Source organism: Halictus rubicundus, chromosome 14 (genome assembly GCF_050948215.1).
Source record: "Halictus rubicundus isolate RS-2024b chromosome 14, iyHalRubi1_principal, whole genome shotgun sequence".
Lineage (NCBI taxonomy): Eukaryota > Metazoa > Arthropoda > Insecta > Hymenoptera > Halictidae > Halictus > Halictus rubicundus.
Genome location: NC_135162.1, coordinates 8685515 through 8706071, shown reverse-complemented (window position 1 = coordinate 8706071; position 20557 = coordinate 8685515). Strand labels below are relative to the sequence as shown.

Here is a 20557-nt window from a genome sequence, read left to right as displayed (position 1 = left end):
TAACAAAGTGAAATGCACTAGTTGGCGAGTGGCTTCTACGAGTTGCGCAAACTCTATCTCTACAATGTTCCATGTAAAACGGAGGCGCGCCGAAAGAGTGGCTACAGCCCTAACAGTCCGACTCGTGACAGGGGGATTTCCGATTATCAAGTTCGCTGCTTCGAACCCTTCATCCCTTAAATCCCTTTCGACTTAAATGCGAGCGCGAGACAAAGGTATTATCCGACGGATTAATGGATTTGCAATAGTAAACAACGAAACGATCTTAATCGTTCGAACAATAACGTTTACAAGAATAGACATTTTTATGTTTAAAAGGTATCGTCGAAGACGTAATGTAAATGGGGGTTGAATGAAAATGGTTTCAACGTTCCCGAGGACTGTTTTCGGTGCTTCCCGCTATCAACCGAAAGCGTGGGTATTAAAGGGTGTATCTGAAAGCAGGGGAAGTAGAACTTGCTGCTGAAACGAATAAACAATGAAATTCTCGGAGAACAAAGGAGAACACGCGAAAGACACGCGGCGTTGGAGCTTTATTTTGTTTGCATTTCCACAAAGCACAAATGCGGGAAATTAAAGGGAAACATCGTGCCACGAATGGAGAGCTTAAACATTCTTAAACGGTATATCGGAATTATCGGTTAGATGTTTCTAAACCAGAGCTGCTCAATATGCCTGTGGACACAGGGTATGGGCACAACTATGGGCACAGGTATGAGCACAGGATATGGAAAATTATGGCAACAATTCTATTCGATTCCCGCACCACTGCGGGATTAAGGGGATTGGCGTTTCAATCGTCACGAGCATCGCGATTCAATATTTAAGAAAAGATTATTAGCGGACACCACAGTTTTAGCATCGAAAGATGTCCACCTGACGTCAGCGAAGAAGTGGAGCGTCCTGATTTTCATCGAGTCTGACTATTTTATTACCACCCTGACACATATTTCGAGTGTCTGTCGGCGCAGTATGTAATTGTTATTTAACGGTTTAAGATCGAACTTTGGTAATGTAAGATTAGAATGATTCTAATCGTCTAAACTAATAGATAACGTAAGACTAGAATTTCACGAATGATCGTTTTTGCGCGCTTATTAGAAAGGTTGGCCGCGTATAAATCGGTGTGTCCTTGGGCGACGAATACTATGAAAGTTTCCTTGAAGCACCGCGCCTCTTAAATTACATGGTGCTTTTTCGCCGTGAACAATGTGGTGGCTGCGGTTAATAACGTATATTTCGAGCTCGATCACTGAAATAGATATAACGTTTGACGGCGACGTAATTAAACCGTATTGCTGACTATGTTGCAAAGCTAATTGCGAGGTTATAGTTTCCATGGTTCGAATTTATCGTTTCGAGTTAATTGTATGGTCCGTGCACGAATTTAGGTGGCATGTTTTGAACGTTAGAACGTCGTCTTCGGGAAGACAGTATTTCTTGGCATAAAATTTCGCATTTTTCCCCGGACCTGTCCGGTCCAATTTTCGAGTAATTACTATGCGTCGAACTAATGCGAACAATCAACAAATAGAGATCCGTTCGCGTCCAGCACGTGATTCCTGTTAATTGTCATCGGACTTCATCGCCTGGACTGCATCGGGACGATTCATTACGGCGGCGGCGGTGGCGTTTCATGCGCAAACGATATGCAAAAAAGGAAGAAGATGGCGGCGCCGGATGCGTCAACGGCCACATTCTTTTTCTTCGTTCCGAGCGCTTTTGCGATAACGGCATCATGGCCACTGGCGAGCAAAACAAAAAAGAACCCCATCCGTTCGTTCGATATTCCTTTACGTGGGCTGGCCGCTTCCGTCGTTGTTCGACAAAACTGATAGAAAAGAACTTTTGATAATACCGGCTCCGTATCGAAAACGCCGGCCAGAAGTTGCGATCGGATTCAAACTTGTTTTGTCACCGTTAATACACCTCTCCACAGCGCTGCACAAAAGCATCAGCACGGCTAATCGTCAAGATTGGTTCGCACAACCACGACCCGCCTAATTTGCGCGTCTCAAATGTTTAAATCGCAATTTCAATTCAACGCGCAAAGCATTCCGTTCAGCAACGTCGACGCTCGCGACGCGTTCGCTAAGTTTCTGCGTTGAATAAGGTGTCGTCGCGGCCGATCAAAATGGCGGCGAATGATCCAGGATATCCTGTGCACGTCACCGATATACCTATCGATAATTCACGCATGACTTCCAGAGGGCAATGCCACGGTTGATCTCGAAATAATGAGCTTCCAATTAGCCGGAAATAGATGTTCGTTCTTCCGATCGCGGGGCGTATCGGGATGTTACGCAACGATCTACAGCCCAGACAGTCTCGTCCGGCGCTTCTCCTTTGATTTCGATATTCGTCCCAACACGGTAATCTATTACCGTGTCAGGAAGCAATAGTCAACGATGGCGTGCTTGGTCCCCTGCCAAATTCACTTTCAAACACATCCGACCGTTCGCCGGTGAACCCGTGCGCGCGTGCACTCTCTACGGCCGCCATTTCTTCAACGTGCGAGCAAACGTCTTTTGCTCTTCCATCACCTAATCAATCGAATCGACGCAAATCCTCCGAAAAGGCCAGACGGAGTGCTTGCATATTCATTATTTATTCCCTCGAAGATCAAACGCCTGTTCGAACAAAATTTCCCCTCACTCTTCAACACTGTCCGTAGAATTTTAATTATAAAAATAGTGCGATAAATGTTGATATTCGACTTCCAGTTGGTTTCGGCTGAAACCTTAGTTTTGCATAATATTAACGAAAATAGCCAGGTAAACAAACCGTTTCGTCTTAAAAATAGTCTCTGCCCACTAAGAATTGGCCGAGTTCCTTGAACACGTTCCTCGTGGTCGTTCTGTATGCACTCGTTCTACCGGAGATTAACGAAAAATGTCGGTGCAGCGATGGAACAGTGACGGGCACGGTAGGGGCCCCTCAAACGCCTGTTTCTCCCGCCAACCACTCTTTCGAGTCTTCGTTTCCCCGCGGCTGTCCAACTTCCTGTTCGTCGCGGGCCACACGGTCCCCACCAATCAAATCTGTCCGTTCCTCCACAGTCTCCTTCTTATGTTGTGACAGAAACAGGCCCGGGACAGAAACAAATGCCATGCGAAACGGCGATACAAGTCAAATCGTGGGGGGAACGTCACTTCCCATCTTAGCGGAACGAAGAAGTGGGAGCGGGCCAGTACGCGGGCCGCGGGTTGGACAGGCCTGGCCACTGATATATATACTATGGCTTCGAGATGCCGTGAAACGAATTGATACTGGCTTTACATGCCAGCGCCACCAGTTACACACCGGTGTACTACATCCCCCCGTACTCCTCTTCAGCCTTTACTATTGCCGCCAAAACCACTGCTGTATGAATGTGTATGTAGCGTCCAATAGCAGCAAAGATTCGAACATCAGTCTTGTCCAATCACGTTTAATCACGTGATGTGCTGTGAACGTGGTGCCATCTAAGCTGATTCCCTCGCAAGTGAAGAGGAGTACGGGGGGATGTAGTACACCGGTGTATAACTGGCGGCGCTGGCATGTAAAGCCAGTATCAATTCGTTTCAACTTCTGTACGGCTGGCTTATGGGAATCTCGTATCCATAGTATATATATCAGTGGGCCTGGCCCACGGTAGCGGCGCTACTGGAAGGGGACAGTTTGGTCTGAATTGAGACAAAGAAGCCCACCCGTGGAATAAAATTTACGGTTGAAACGAATAAAATCGAATAAAATAAAATTCGGATGCAATTGCGGACATAACGCTTCGACGTTGTACGACGTTTCCATTTCGAAATCTACTGTGCCGAGGCTCTTTGGATGCACACGTTTCCGAGGACACGCGTCCCCGTCTGTGTGCGCTGCACGCGGGCGTGTTGATACGATATGTTTTGATTAAAGGGAGAAGCTCGGAGGACGTCCTCGTTAAGCCCTTCTTATCGCGTGGAGCTGTGGGGAAAGGGCTTTGATACAGGATTGCGTGCACCGCCCCGAATAGCAGTAATTTGCTCGCGACGATTAGAACCCTCGTCCCGAAATTATTCCATCGAAAAAATATAGAATCGCACGTGGCAATCGAATTGAAAGCCGGCCGCATCACGAAAAATAGAATAGCGTCGTGATGAAACCTCGTGACGAAAGATTGTATCGTAATCGTCGGAATTGTTGGCATTTTATACGCGGCGATGATGTCCGGACGAATCTCGAACTGTGTACCGCCCCTATCGGGATATTGTTCCTCTGCCAACGTCAAACGCTATATCGACACGCGTCTAGCAACAAGTAGATATTTCCGCCTATATGCAAACGTTTGCACAACAGCGTTCAGGTCAGATGCGACCGATAGTTACGGGAGAACGAGCGCTAAATACTTTCCGAGTTACTGCCAACGATCCGATCGAAATTATCCATTAACCTCGTTCAACAGCTACCTGTTAAACAATCGCAGGTGATACTTCATCTCGGCACATGTGCACCCCTCCCCTCCCCCCACATGATCGGACAATCGAAGTTACGGTGTGCTACTATCATAGTTACATGAACGCGTATTCTGAGTAATTAGCGAGCCTCTGTTATACGAACGGGCTCGTACGAGGTTATGTTATACACCGTGGCCATCAATCTTGTAATAAGCTCCCCTCGGCTTACGTGCACCCGCCATCACACGCCAGCACTTCTAAGTAATCCGCGCTGGAAAATCCTCGCCGCTGAAATACGATTTTCCGGCGGATCCCAGAGATTTTCCAAAATTGAATTTTCCAGAAACAGTGGCGCGCGGCGACCAACGAGGGTACCACGCGTCCATCAGGAGATGGCAGCAGCGTCGCCAGATCAAGACTTGTTCCCCCACTCTTCCGCCGCGGGACGGTCACGTGACGCGTTCCGTCGTGCCTGATGGACGCATAACTATCCCCTGATGGACGCATAGTTACACAAAAGAACTCCGTCAAACCACCCGCCAAAAAGTGAAGTAATCTTTCTCCTAACCTCAAACTAGCGGACTCGATACCCGAAGAACAGAATCTTGTTAATTATTTCAAGCTTCCCCGACATTTCAGAGCGAATTAAACGGCCATATCCGGTTAACGGGGTATAACGGAGGTAGACAACGGTAATGAGATTATATCTGGAAGAGCGACGATGAGTTGCGGCGAAGCTTTCCGCTGATTTCCGCGAGACTTCCTGGCCGAAGGCGCGGCACTAATCTCTTTGGCTGAAAGCCTGTCGTAAGGACCAACAGGGGCTGTCCGTTGTGCAACCAACGTCCATGGCGACGTCTGCCCAAAATTATCCGGCAGCTTTTCCCGTAATCAACTCGTCCGACTCTACTTTCACAATAATTATTTTCGGCCGGTTGCTCGTCGCCCGTCGCCTCGACGGGGACCGTGACGGATATTAAATATTTGCCGAATATTCTCGCGGAACTGGCCGAGCCCCGAGAAACGGCGAACAGGCAGGATAATGAAGTTTTTCATGGTTTATTTAATCGACGACGGAATTGCGATTCCGGTAACGGTGCTGTCTTCCACACCTGTAGCGACCGTTGAAGATGCATTCAGAGATAAAGCAGAAAAGCCGCGTTCGTTGCAAAGCACGCTAATTACACCGCGTCTCGAATGAACCACCCGTTCCCCGATAATAAGGCCCTCTGTGCTAGCCGAACTGTCTATAAGAGGAAGACAAAAAGCTCTTCTCCTACCTTGCCCGTTGCGCTCCTTTTTCCTGCGGCGGAGCCTCTTCTTCTGCACTTTCTCCGCGTAATTAGATGACGACGAGTCATCGCATCCCGGCGTCTCCAGCCTGTTCTGGATCCTCCTGGCCTCCTCCTGTCGTTTCTTCAGCAGCTCGTAAACTCGTTTGAAGTAATCCCTGGCGATGTCCTCGTTCGACTTGTTCGTCAGCAAACCCTCCGCGTTGGAGCATGCGAAACTATCAAGCGATCCCTCGTCCACCTTCGAATCGGTCGCGTTCCCGGCCCCTTCAGGGTCTTCGCTGCCGTCTACGATCTTAAACGTATCGCTTTTCTTCACGTTCGATCGCGTGTACAGTTCCCGGTAATCCTTGAAAGCCTCTTTCGGGATCGTGTTGTAACCATGGTCATTGCACGATCCGACCTCGCGATCCTCCACCCGGACCCTGGCGATCGTCGGATCGATCGGACGGTCTTTCGCGTCCCGATCGATCACCAGATAGTTCTCCTGAAGACTGGTGCCGGGTCTGTCGCCCGGCGAGTCGTTACGAGTCCTGTCCTTCGCCGGGCAGTCCCGCGGGACTTGGACGGTCCCGGCGTTGTCGCTCCGCCGGTGCTGCAACGGATTCACGGAATTTCGCGAGTTCTGACAGACCCTGCAATCCCGGAAGGAGCACAGCTCCGATTGTAGGTCCTTCCATCGCGGCTTATTCATGAAGTCCTCCTCCTTCACCTCCCTCTCGGTGTCCCGGTGCGATTTGCCGAGCTTCCTTCGCTCCTTGTACCCGCGCCAGGACTCGTCCACGTTGTCCTGGCTCCGGACCCGTCTCGGAGGGTTCTCGAGATCCAGCTCGGACTCCAGGCTGCTGCCCGCCTGGCCGAACAATACGTCGCTCTTCGTCTTACGGTAAAGCTTCCTCTTCTCCGATCCCGACGAATCCCTCGTTTGAACTTTCGCCCGGTGATTTGCCTCGGCGGTCTCCGACCCGTTTAGAACGGCGTCGCTTATCGACCGCTGGTAAACTTTTTGTTTCATCGGATCCTCGCAACGCGCCCTCCCGTTCCTCGATCTGGATCTCTCTCTCTCCGGCTCCCTCCTCGGCGTCTGCCTGTCCTTCTGCGGGGTCTCCGGGTTGGCTTCGAACCTGATAATGTTCGTCTCGCTGCGCACCTTGCGCGCGCGATAACCCCTCGGCTTCTCGTTCTGCCTGTAATCCGAATACCTCTTTCGGATCGCGTTCCCGGCTTCCTGAAAACCCTCGCATCGGCTCGAACTGGCCGACCGTTCCTGATCCATCTTCTGCTGCAGCTTCCTTTGCAGGAACGCCCTGACCCTCGTCAATTCCTCGTTCCCGATGCCACTTTCAAACCCCGCAGGTTCCGTCTCGCTTCTGCAAATGCTCCTGTGTGCTACGTCCGGATCCTCCTCCCCGATCGCGTCCCGGAGACGCTTCAAACCGTCCTTGATCCTTCGATCCCTAGCCTCCTCCTCGTTAACCGTCGACTCTGTCCTCTCGCCAGCCTCCTCCTCCTCCACGTGGAGCAATCGCGGCAGGCTGTCGCTCTGGCTCCTCAGGTACGCCTTCATCTTCTTGCACCTCTCCTCCGCGATCTCCTCCGGACGCTTGCCGAACGTGCTCTTCGTTCTCAGATCGTCGATAATCTGCTGGCGAAGATAGTCGCCGAGCGAGTACTTCTTCGGCATTGTCTTTCCTTGCTCGTTCCGCGGCGTAACCGTCTGCGTCATGTCCGGTCCGCCGGAGTGTCTCTTCTTCCCTCGGCTCTCCCTCTCCTTCACGGTGACGTCGCTCTTCGACTTGCGGGGCCTGTAGCCGAACTCGCAGCTGCCGAACTTCGTGCTGAATCCGTCGACGTTCCGGTTACCTTGCAAGGGAACCGGCGAGCTCGACACCGAGGGGGACGAGAACGACGAAGTGCCCGTGGGAGTCTTCTCCGTGGATTGTCTGCCCGTGGGAAACTCTTCGTACGACTTGAGACCCTCTCGGAACGACCCCCGAGCCCTTTGCGCGGTCCTTCCGGTCGTCTCCACCAGCAGACGGCCATTTTTGTCCAGCAACTGGATCACCGGAACCGTATCCGCCGACGTGGTCAGCTCCCAGTCCCAGTTCAAAGGCTTGTCCAACTTCAGCCTAATCACCGGCTCCGTGGCTTCGTTCGGCTCCTCATCTTCTGCGGTGCACGTGGTCGCTGTTATGGTCGGGTAGACGTTCTTCATCTCTCTGAATTCAACGAAGAATAGAACACGATTCTAATTGCGCATCGTTGGAGACGTTCAGCATCGATCTCCTCCGTCTTTTCAACTACCTAGCTCGCACACGGACCTTGCTCCTCAGCATTCCACTTCACGACACCGGCCACCGATATTTTGTTGCTCTAGAAAATAATAACGTTACTTGCAAACATGTATTGTTTGTTCTTTCAGTCCTCTTTCGAGTCTAGTCGCACAACGTCGCAGACATTTAGCATCTTCTGAACTTGGTTCCGATGTAGACCTTGTTCCTAAATATTTGAACAACCACTTCACGAGTCCGGCCACCGATATTTGTCGCTCTAGAAAATAATAACGTTACAGTGTTTACTTTATATATGTCCCAAGTGCCTAGCCGATAAAAGTCCCAGAAATACCACCACTGTCTCAGGGTGTACCCTCCATGGGGCCCTGAAGCTCGAGAGACCTGGGTCGTCGAGGAGTGTAAGGTCACGTGGGAAGGTTACAGTGAACTCTCGGATGTTTGTCAACAACACGGGTTTTGCCAGCGTCATGTATCGTCCAGGAGACATACCCGTGTTATGTTTACACTCCTCGGCGTCCTAGGTCTCTCGAGTTTCGTGGCCCCGCACGGGGTATACCCTGAGGTAGTGGAAAACATTAGTTGGTTCAGTAATAATTTCACTATTTACATCAAGTGTCCTAATTTTATAAGTTTCTCGTACTCAAGGTCACGTGAAGGTCATAAAATCACAGGTCGTTGGATTCGTCTTGACCTCGGCTTTCATAATAAAAATATGTCGTTCCATTTAAAAAAAACTTCGATGACCTTGAAATCTCAAAAAATACAACCTTGAACAAATTTTTTTTGCCTATCCTAATATTTGCCCCTCTGAACCAACTAATGTTTTCCTCTGCAATTTTTTTCTATCACAAAAAACAAGCGAGATATTTCAGATGCTCGAGTTAGGTGGAACACCCTGTATATAGAGAAGTCACTGTAGTATCTCCTGGCCGATATATGTCCCTGACTAGACCCGCGTGTTGGACATATGTCGAGTAAACACTGTACTTGGAAAGATATTCACTGCGCTGGATCGAGAATCATTCTTCGACGGAATCGAATGAATATTACATCGTTTACGTAACGTGACCTCAGACGTTTGGCAGCTTGTCAGAACCGAGGGAGTTCGACTTTTGGAATGTTTCCGAAACGCCGTCTCGCTAGCCTGCCCGGCTGTGTTTGCGGTGTTACTTTTCACGAATTTACGTGCGAGCCTCTCTAGTTTGCCGCCGGTGCATACGGAATAAGAAACATTGCCAGCCGTTCCGATCCCACCGGGACCGAACGTGTGCCGATCTACGCAGAAAAAGATACATTCGATGATTGTACACTCCAGAAATTCGATGGAGAAACCTGCACAAAAATATCTCCGGTGACCCAGCTCAGATTTCTTCACGGTTGCGTTTCTACTAACTCCCATCGTCGGATAAAGTTTTCAAGAAGATTTCAGCACCGGCTATCAACCGGATTCTATAAAAAAAAAGATCGTCTCGGGACAACGGAATTAATATCTGAAACCTCAGGAAAGTTGGAAAACACGGACGGGAGGGTAAACGATCAATAATGCAAGGGAACTGGTTCCTGAAAAAGAATGACATTCCCGCGGGATTTGTCCAAGTTCTCCGCCATGGGATCACAAATCACGAAACTCCGACTTGTCCCGGTTTCGATCGGACAGGAACGCGGCCGTCCCGTGACCGACTGTATCTGTATCTGTATCTGTATCTGTATGCACGCATCTCAAAATATCTCGGAAGACATAGAGCTCGTAGCCCCTCCGAAACGAAGAACAAAAAAAAAAAAAAAAGAAATAGCTGCGATACACTCACCCGAGAAGACCGACGAATTAATTTACAACCGACGCAGACCTGAACGATACAATTTTCACCGGCGAGACTGCACGTTTTTCCGTTTACGTCGGTACAGCAGCGCGCGCATCAAAATATATGGGTCCATTCGGCAAAAGCAGTAATGGCTTCGCGGTGTCCGACAGTGTGACATTGGCTTGAAAGTTGTTCTTGTGTCTTTGAAAGGGGCAAGAATGTTTCGAGATAAATGGGACAGTCTGCGCACCACTCTGCGCACGAGTCTGTGCACGAGTGGAAATAGCGAGCAACTAACGAGATTGTTTCCGTCTAAAATAAGAATACGACACTATCAGAGTTAACAGTTCTGAATAGGTGCTTGAAACTATAACCGATTCGGAACCGCCGGGAACAATACACACGTCCCAGGTTGGCTTTTGCAAAAACTGCCCCGGATATTTGCTCCCGAGAATAACTATTTATCCGTAGTCGCCGTACTTTCATTTTTCTTTTGTCAACACTAGCGTCGCGTCGGCGTCGACGGCTGAAACGTGAAATTCCTTTGGGGAAGACTAATGAGAGTCTGTATCCTGTTTCGAGAAAGAGATTCTTGTATCGTATGCCTCCATGGAAATATACCTAACGGTGGGAACATGTGCTATATACAAACTACGCTTACGCTTGCCGAAGCGTGCTGCGAGCGTTCAACAGTTTGTTTACACTTCCCCTGATTCGGGTCAAATCGCAATTCTCTGCGGATGTTTATACAAATCTCGATCCGCGGTGGCTACCCTCCGGATCGATTACTTTGATTTCTAGAAGACCAAGTATTCGTTGGTAAGCAACCAACTTGTAATCGTGGCTAATCATGGCACGCGTCATGCGCGCTGCAGTTTTGCTGATCGCGATCGTTTAGAAGAGAATCTTAAGGGCCCGGTTTTCGTAGATCCGCGATAAGGTAGAGTAACTACATTACCGGCAAAAAATGGTTTTACGTGCTTCAAGTTTTCGTCCTTAAATAAGAATATTTTGTCGCTGGTAAAGGGCTCGTTCGAAAGAGTTGGAGCTGCCGAGATTATGCAGATATTTGGTAACATAAGCGTTAGAAGTAGGCCAAAAATTGACGATGTGCATGCCGTGGAATCCGAGCATTTTCATGCCATTGGATGAGTTTTCTGGGTGAAATCGAGACCAGCGCGCGCTAGAAAATATCTCCAGCTACAAATCGAGCTATATTTTGTCTCGATTCTCTGCGAAATAAAGCGAAAAACTTGCAGCACGTTTCTGGCGTCGGAATTCATAATATCGATAATACAGAGCAAAAAATGTGACAAGTTTAGTCACAGACTTAGGAACCGTCGGATCAAGACCAAGACGGATCTTAAGTCTGTGAATGGAAATTATTGATTAAAAAGTCACGCGACTATCCCGGGCCCTCAAGCCGAATTCGTAGTCGGTCAGTTAGCGTGGATGAGAACGCTGTTGTCGAGGCTTGTTGTCGGCGATGATCAATGTAACCCGTTCAGATGAACGTCACCGGTAGAACGCGACATGGTTTGTCGAGGCTCAGAGAGAGAGAGAGCGATAGATAGAAGGAGAGAATCGACTGGTGGCCGGACGGTAGACGCGCCTCTGAATCCCGACTATGCAAACACAGTTCCCGAACAAACCGTTTGATCGACCGATCGATCTACCGAGGTGTGCAGCATTGCGATCGTGGGACGCGCTGCAAGCCAGCCGCGGATTCACTGAAGGCTTTCTTGGCGACTGCTTGCCCGCCACCGTGTAAACCCACGGTGGCGTCATACCGATCCGAAAATAAATCCCGCGGGATCCAATGGCTAGGATGCAGGAATGCTGGCACGTGGATTGTGTCACGAATATCATCCGCTCTCTGACGGTCCCATATGTTTGCCCTGCCCTTCCGCCAGGTAAAAGCACGCTCGACGTAGCTGCGAGGTTCCTAACCTCCATCGGAGATCGCTACCGCTACAGCGACAGCTGGCGACCGTTGATCGAGCTGATAGGTATCGCAGAGGATCCTACCGGAAGGCCATCTCAATGATTCTTTTTAACCGCTTGCAGCTCGGTCCACATTCGCTGGTCAAGATCGATCGAGCAAAACGACTGGAAAATATACTTGAATCGCCTTCAAGCATCAAATCAATCAGGTCTCGATTCCTAAGTCTCAATCAGAGCGTCGAGCAGGTCAGTAATCGAAACAGCAACACGCTGTTAGCCTAACGTTTTCAACAGAACGATTTCCCTGTCGAACAGTCGAATTTTAGTCAGGGTGACAGCAATTCTACAGTGTAGCTCGTAATGTAATGCTCGTTATAGGAACAGTGTAGGGAAAGAAAAGTATACTGCGTTTGGGATAACTGGAATGTGTTATACTTCTGTGAATGTATGATAAGTAGACTCCAGACTACTCTAGATTTTATGCATTTATGACAAAAATGAGCAGTTGCAGTTTAAAACAGTGAAAAGATTAAGAGACTTTAAGAGTATTAATGTATTATTTTCACTACTTTGACATTACTAGTGAAAAATATTTGTGTCTTGCAATGACTGCACAAACTTATTATTTCGCATGAAGATCCGGAGTCGAGTTATGAGCATTTATTACACTCGCAAACAGAAGCAGCGTTATTGTGTCGCGAGACGACTCGTCCGTGACCTTATGCAAACAGTATCGGGACATATAACATGTCCGGGGGAGCGAAACGGTTAATGATGTCAAGTGTGACCCAAATCGAATTGAAATGGAACATTCATACCCTTCGATGAGGCCCCAAAGGTCGCCAGAAATTCATACTGCCTTTGTCGCTGTGGTCGGCCATCTTCCCTTCGGCTGCCCGATCGCTCGCATCGCCGTCCATCTTGACTTTACCGATTATTCCCACAGTTTGCAACGTTAATGACACTTGATTATCATTCCACGGTCGTTAATCACCACTTACACACGAATTACCTCGCCACTGGCCGACTTTAAACTATCAGAATTACCTACCTATTACTTTTTTTCTGGAACAAAACCTTGTAATCGTTTCGGTTAAACTTCACCTTGGCAACCCAGAAATCTTCAACTTTTTGTTACATAATCCTGTACATCTTGACGAGAAAATGCCAAAACTCGAAGTTTCGAGGCGAGGAACTCACTGGTTCAAAAGTTATGCGCGTTTAAAGTTTACACTTTGCTCCGGGACAACCTGTCATCGAATAGTAATTAAAATATAGAGAATTATATAAGGGCTGTCAAAGGGAAGATGTAATCGAAGTTGGTTGGGATTAGGTCGTTGGGGCAGCCTTGCCCGCAGGGGCGTGGCTTAGTGCCCGCCGATCTGTGTGTCCCCAGGGCAAGGAAATCGCTGTGCCCGTGCGGGCAGACGCTGAACAGCTCTGATTTAGACAGTCTAGACTGTTGCTAGAGGTGTTCCATGCATTCGAGCCTCGCGACATTGTTTGCCAAGACAAAGCCGCGCGCGTAACCGTCGTGGATCAATGGCCCATTGAAAATTTGTTTACATTCGATCACGGTAAACCACCGGACGGTATACGTGCGCAAGATACACGCGTGTATTGGCTCCTCGTACGGAAATGCAACATGCAGTTTATCGCATCGTCGCTTTTCCCCTTTCGGCGGGGCGCCATTGAGCGCCGATTTTTATTGACCACCCCCATGGATCACAGTAGATCCGATCAAGTTTATTACGGAGCAAATATTCTCATACGGAATGTTAACGGAAGAGAAACCTTGGAATTGTTATTCGCTGTTTTGTATTTTTACCGTAACTTTTGACCACGCAAAAGCAGTCGCATGCAACCGTGTGCCCAATTTTAGTTGTTAGCCAATTTAATGCCTTGTCAAATCCACGTAACGAATTTTTACGGGGCTAGTAATTTCATTTCTTTTTTTTTGGTTTTTCTACACGTTGTACGCGTCCCAATTTCAATTTTGATTCTTCCCGAAGCGTTCGTGAAAATGTGGTTACCCGTTAAGATATCTATTGATTATTTTCGTCGGAGCATACTCGATCAAGCCGGATATTGTTAGAACACCCGGGTTATATTTATACTCTCTCCCTAAATTTAGGAAGAATTCTACATCGAAAGTGTCGTTTAATCGATAGCCAGCGGCCGTTAATAGACGTCCCATTTACGCAACATTTATGCACAAGGTGAGTCAGGATGGAGGATACGTAATTGCCAAAAATTTCCACTCTGACATAAATCCGCTCGTTACTCATCCACAGCGATTACGTAACCGGGGAAACTCTCGACTCCGAGAAAAGAAGAAGACTCTTCGCAGAGTTTTCCGAAACAGAAACAACGTAGACGTAAATCTTGTGATCACGATCCCGACGCGAAACTCGCAAGAATTCCCGGAACTCCCGTTGCTCCGAGCATGCGAATCGAGTGAAGCAGGAAAGTATGTTTACAGCATAGAAAATAATAATTTATTCAGCGTTTAGCGGAAATATAAACGTACAATGTATTGCAGGAGAACATTTATCTCGACGAACCAACACAATTGTTTAACTATCCGCAAGAGCGTGTGTGATTCTATTGCATAATTACGGGGCGTTCTTGTTATACGCGCAAACAACATCTCGCGTCTGTGTGTGTACTCTCTTCTAAGTGTTACAAAACAGTAATCGGGTTCACGCCTAAAAACGTGCGGAGGAGGTTGCTCGGTAAATTCGTCTAAACTTTTATTCTTTTCTGCGATCCTCCCCCCCCCCTCTCTGGAAGTAACTATGTTTTCAAGCGTCTGCGAAAAACACAGGCAAGGATACAGCGGATTCCTCGTGCGAGGTTTTCTTGCGATACTTTTTCCATATTTTCGTCCATTCTCTGCTCATGCTCTGCCACGAAACTGTATCACTGGGGATGTGCGGGCCGCCCGATGTTCGGGTTCGGGTCGGGCCGGAGGAAGTCGGGCGGGTTCGAGTCGGGTGCTCGCATCAGGGCAGTCGCCAGATCAGGACTTGTTCCCCCACTCTAAGTTCCCCTTCTACCGCGCTATTCCCCCACTCTAAGTTCCCCTTATACTGCGTTTATCCCCCACTCTAAGTTCCCCTCCTACCGCGCTATTCCCCCACGCTTCTGCATACTCCGGCACTGGCAGAGAGGGGGTAACTGTTTCCCCTCGATTCGTGCTCCCTCCCCTCATCTGGCGACACTGGTGACAGTTATGGTCTACCCCCACTCCGCTAAGTCACTTGCCCGTAGCTGTGCCCAGTGTCGCCAGATCAAGACTTGTCCCCCCACTCTAATTTCCCCTTCTGTCTACAAGGTAAATTATGAAAATTTGTCAAAGAGGGTGGTATTTTTATTAACTGTCATACGACCTCGAAAATACTGCCGCCATTGTAACCTGTTACAAACAAACCAATATACATGGGGCGGCCAGCACATCCCCATTTATCATTGATCAACAACGCGCAACAATTATTCGACTCCGTTCAAACGCGATACGATACGTGACATTTATAGAAAAGCTGGATTTGTAATTACTTTGGCTTTAATTAAAGGGTAAACGTTGGCGTACTCTGTTGCCGTAATTATAACCGCGAAAGTTGTTTTGGAACGACACTGCAGGATAATGCGCGAATGCATTGAATGGGCTCGGGGAAAGAATGAAGCGAAATAATGGCACTAAAATACTGAAAGAAGCTTTGAATGAATCTACGTAAATAATGGAGCATCGCGAGCGTAATGAACGGAGCACCTTTCATTTCGAGCTGGAATTCTTTCGACGGACTATACAGGTTCTCGAAAAATCAGATGAAGGACGAGGTCGATCGATATGGATAATCGTACTTTTTTCGTTTAATCCGGAAAAGAAAAAGTCTATTGTCCAATAGAATGGGACGAAAGCGACGAAAAGAATCCACTGTATCGCGTTTTACTGCTTTCTCAACGTGTGTGGCTCAAGGTCGCTACCAGCGTCGCCAGATAAAGATTTGTCCCCCCACTCTAATTTCCCCTTCCACCGCGCTATACCCCCGCCAGGCGGTCACGTGACGCGTTGCGTCTCTGTCGCGCACGCTCCGGTACTGGCAGGGAGGGGGTAACTATTTCCCCTCGATTCGTGCTCCCTCCCCTCATCTGGCGACACTGGCTGCTACCCTCCTTTTCGCACAAACCGGGCTTCCTGTGCCTTTTCCGCCATGTAAATGAACGTTGGATTGGAATGGATAGGGGGGTAAGTCACATTGCGTTTTACAGAACAATTATCGTGTAATAATACTCACATTCATCTTGTACAAGTATATTACATATACATATGTATCTCTATAGACATATAGACACAGTTAAATTCATTCGCCTCCGCGACGAACGCAAAGGAAAAGAATTCATTGTTTCCTCGCTAAATTCTTTCCCATCGGTCTTCACAAATTAATTATTTATACCAAAGGAGCAAATAGCTCAATGAACGGATCTCCTAACCACAGCGTCCGACTTATTTACGACTGTTAAACAATTTTAGTAAAATATTACATTAAATTTTTCCCCTTAAATTTCAAAGGGATAAAATAGATTGAATGTAAATTAATATTCGTTTAATATCTGCAACACGGTGCAAACACGAATGACTATAACTGTGTGTATATAATGGTCAGAGAGTCGAGACCGTCAGAATGGTTATAGCGTTCGTTTACCTTAACCGAAAATACCTCCCTGATAAATTGTAACGATAATGACGACAAAAATGTACAGAAGAATTACGGTTAAAATTGGCGACAGATAAAGTACAGCTCTACAGGACGACACAAGCGAGACGAATATCACTGTGGTTCTACTGCTCTAGCGTCGCGTTTAATTAAAGTTTCGTCATTTTCATCGGCGAACACGGGGCCAGGGTGTACAGTTTGTTTCTTCCCGTTTGATTCGCATCGATTATAGATTAATACGGGCACGACCGAAAACGAAATTTGCCTTGCAAAGCATATTGGAGCTACCGGAATTACGATCGGAAAACTTTGATCGGAAACGACATCTCTAGCGGTGCATTACGGTCAGATTATTAGTTCCCTCGGAAATGCGGTCAGAGCGCTGCCACGAGTAGTCTCTAGAGGGAAATTCGCCGAGAGAAAAATCTTTTATGGAACCAGTGTGCGCGCCCGGCGAAAATGTTGCTCGCACGGAATTTCGGGCTGGAAAATTCTGACCGGTAAGAAAGCCTTCGCGGGAGCGTCAGAATTATCTGCGCCGCGGTGATGAGCAACCCGCGGACTGCGGTGCGACGAACGCAATATCAAATTTTTGTTATGAAATCATACAATTTTTTTACGCGGATGAATACTTCTTTGTATTCTCGTTAAGAAAGTATTGAGGTGTTCATGTCGAAAATTGATTGGTTTAGGAGTTATTAGGCCCGCTCAACTTCTTCCCCGCTGTCGCTTCACGACTCCCACCACCAGTGTACCGGTCCCCCACCATCAACTATTTCACATTGCCCTTTGCCCGCGTGACTGTGAATGTATGCACGTACATCTACACTCCACAGGAGTTTGGTGGGGGGCACCCAGGAGTAGGGGGAGGAGTCGTCTGTGGCTCGCGAGCCGCAAGTTGCCCAGGCCTATATGCACTGGGGCCAAGTGCGGTCCGCGGGCCGCCGGTTGCTCATCACGAATTTCTGCGGCATTCTCGCGGTTACCTAAATGCAGAATCTTCAGAATTTTGATGACCGACGTCAGCACATTCGAGGAACGACCGTCGGAATCTTGATAAGCCGACGCGCGAATCTCGGGTCTCGACTCTCGAACGGCAATACTAACAATAAGTCGTAAGAAGCATCTCGTTTACGTATCCTAGGTGTCAACGACATTGTTACTCTCATATTTATCATTAACTTCCTCCTACATCGTATACGGTATACAGTAACGCACTCGCTTCAATCATCGTCGTACTTAGAATAAATCAACAGAGGAAAATAAAACAATTGCATAATCACACCGCGTTAAGTCTCATTTGGCTGACGAATTGCACGCTTCAAGAACGAAAGAAAAGGAAACCACTACCATACCATCTACCGCGTGTCCACTCTTCGAAAAGTACTATCATTTTGATCGGTTCGCGTTCCTCTTTCGAATGGACTTTCCCAGCGGGACACGAATTTGATCCGGTATCACGGAATTTTGTTATAGGTGGTGATCTAAGGTGGACACTGATCGAATTAATCATTCGTACGTCATATAGTTCGGTCGCTATACACCCGCCAGATCGATCAATCAATCACGCTCGGTCAAATTAACATCCGTCCGCGGATATCGAAATGGGAGTACTTTTTCGCGACACACTCTATTTAATATGCATCAAATCGATCCGAACACGAATACATAACGCAACGGTGCAACAAGTATATTATTTCGCCGCTGCTCAGCCACGTAAATAAATATCACTCCCTGTTTTACGTGGTACAGTGTCTACCCGATATATGTCCAAAACACGGGTCTGGCCAGCGACAATTATCGGCTGGAAGATACTATTCCACTGCAGACCGTGGAAAAGGACAGCGGAGCTCGAAGAGTGTAAACATAATAGTAGGGTGTATTGGTTCGGAGGGGAATCCACAATGCGATTACCACCACATAAAAAAAGGGAGTATCGGTGTGGAACCACTACTGATCCAATCACGAAACTGCTTTATTTTTTCATGAGACTTTCACCAACACATTTGTGGAATTCTTCTGACTAAAATGACACCAAACACGGTCTAATTCGGATCATATTCGCACTAATTTTCCGTCAATATAATTGTAATGGGAAGTAACATTCATATCCATATCATCGGAATTATATCATATTTGGTGTCATTATCGTCAGAAAATCGCCAAGAATATGTTGGCGAAAGTCCCATACGAACAATAATGAAAAACAAACAAGTTTTGTTGTTGAACTAGTAGTGGTGTCCTGGTCTCATATACACCGATTATGTTTACACTCGTCGGCGACCGATGCCCTTGAGCTTCGCGGCCCCTCACGGGGTATACACCGCGTCAGTGGGGATAGTTCCGGGACAATTATCTGCTAGATGTTTGCGACATATATCGAGCAGAGACCGTGATTCGAATATGCACAGGGCAACGGGGATACGCGCGAGCGAATTGTATTGCGATTATGTTGCGTCGCTGGAAAACAATGTTCCTCCTATAGAAAGGAACATGTAGGATGGTTGCGACAATAACAGAGCTAAAAGCTGTTCGCCGTACACGTATATGTCCGACGGTACACGGCTGCGGTACGTCGGGCAACGAAAACCAACGGTAATAAACGAGCAAACGAACGAAAGAACAGATTCTTAGCACGCGAGACGAGAAACACTCTCTCCCATGATTTTTCTTCGGAACTTTCCCGGGTTTACTGTTGTCGTCCCCTGGGCGCGCCAGAAACGTGTGATTCGATTTTTAAGTATTTCTGTCAGCCGAACCGGCGATGATCAACGATCGTTGCGTCGTCTGAGATTCGACGCGTTTTCCATTATCGAGTGTGCGCTCTCGTGCGCCAAACTTCCGGTGCACGGCATCGAGTCGTAAATACTGATTGAACATGATTTCGACTTGATCGTTGTTGGAAAAGCGCTCGGGAGAAATTAATTACCTACGGCTCGAGAATTACCGGCACGCACTGTCGTCAAATATATTCTGTGCACTAACTCGAAGTAAAATTAACAATTTTATACAATTCAAAGACGGACAATGCTACCGCGCTAAATAATATAACTTAGTAAAATCAATATAAAATACATAGTCAACGATTAGATGCGACAAATAATCATTCTTGTCAATTCGTTAAAAGTATCTTACAAATGTCAGTGATTTCTCGATATATGTCGCCGAGGCCTGGGTGATAAACGTCGCAGAATTATCCCCACCACTGCGGGGTATACCCCGTGAGGCTTCGAACGCCGAGGAGTGTAAACATAACACGACTCGGGTATGTCTCCTACACGATAAGAGTCGTGTTGTTGACATATATCGAGAATTCACTGTAGACTAAATAGATGACAAAATTTCGGATAAATTGTTTAATAGGATTTAGGAATCTAGGTATGCGTACGATTCTATTTCGTATTAACAAATCAAATAAAACATATTTAAAAAAGATACATAAATTGTTTCTAATATTTTCTAGTATTATGAGAAATCTATATACTTTGTATAAATCATATTTTCTATGCGTTCCACCGAAAATTCAATGATCTCATTTCCCAAGGAGTATGCCGATTCGAACGAAGCCCGCAAATTGCAACGTTTCTTGTTTTCGTTGCGCTCATGCTCGTCGAGGGAATAATAAATCCAGCCGGGGCCCCATTATCCAGAAATACGTAAAATAAGTCGGACAAAATGGTGCAAGAAATTACGAGAATCGCCATGGAAACGAACACGGTGGATCGAATAAATAGTGCTCACGGTCGGTTCACCTGACCGAAAGATCTGTTTTTCCGATCTCGAAATCCCGACAGCCAGTTACAATAGCAAATCTGATATTCACCGATCAACAATTCCTCGTGACTTTTAGTAAAAAAAAATGAAACGTTCCGCACGGATTGCTGAAACGTGCGGCATGCGCGTGTAAAATTCGTTTCTCAAAGCGATCGATTGATATGCGTTACAACACGTATTATCGCTTGAACGTGTTAATAAATTATTGTCTTGATTGTTTAGACGTTTACCGAATCGAAATCACATTGTTTCGACCGACAGATTAACGCTTCGAATTGTTCCTCAATTTTCGGTGACAGAGTCGAACACCGATCG

General features: G+C 47.3%; 1 protein-coding gene across 4 annotated transcripts in view; it reads right to left on the bottom strand.

The window, feature by feature from the left end:
- LOC143360954 (uncharacterized) overlaps positions 1-20557 on the bottom strand; it is a 135178-nt gene that overhangs the window by 108497 nt on the left and 6124 nt on the right. The window contains exons 1-2 of one of the 4 annotated variants that reach the window (XM_076800170.1): positions 11459-11570; positions 5699-8209 (exon numbers count right to left, since the gene is read on the bottom strand). The exons of 2 other annotated variants lie outside the window; for them this stretch is intronic. In XM_076800170.1, the coding sequence (XP_076656285.1) occupies positions 5699-7925 (2227 nt within the window). In that variant the 5' untranslated portion in view covers positions 7926-8209; positions 11459-11570. Of the gene's footprint in view, positions 1-5698; positions 8261-11458; positions 11571-20557 lie in introns of those variants that run through there. One more of the 4 variants, XM_076800169.1, reaches the window with a different exon arrangement.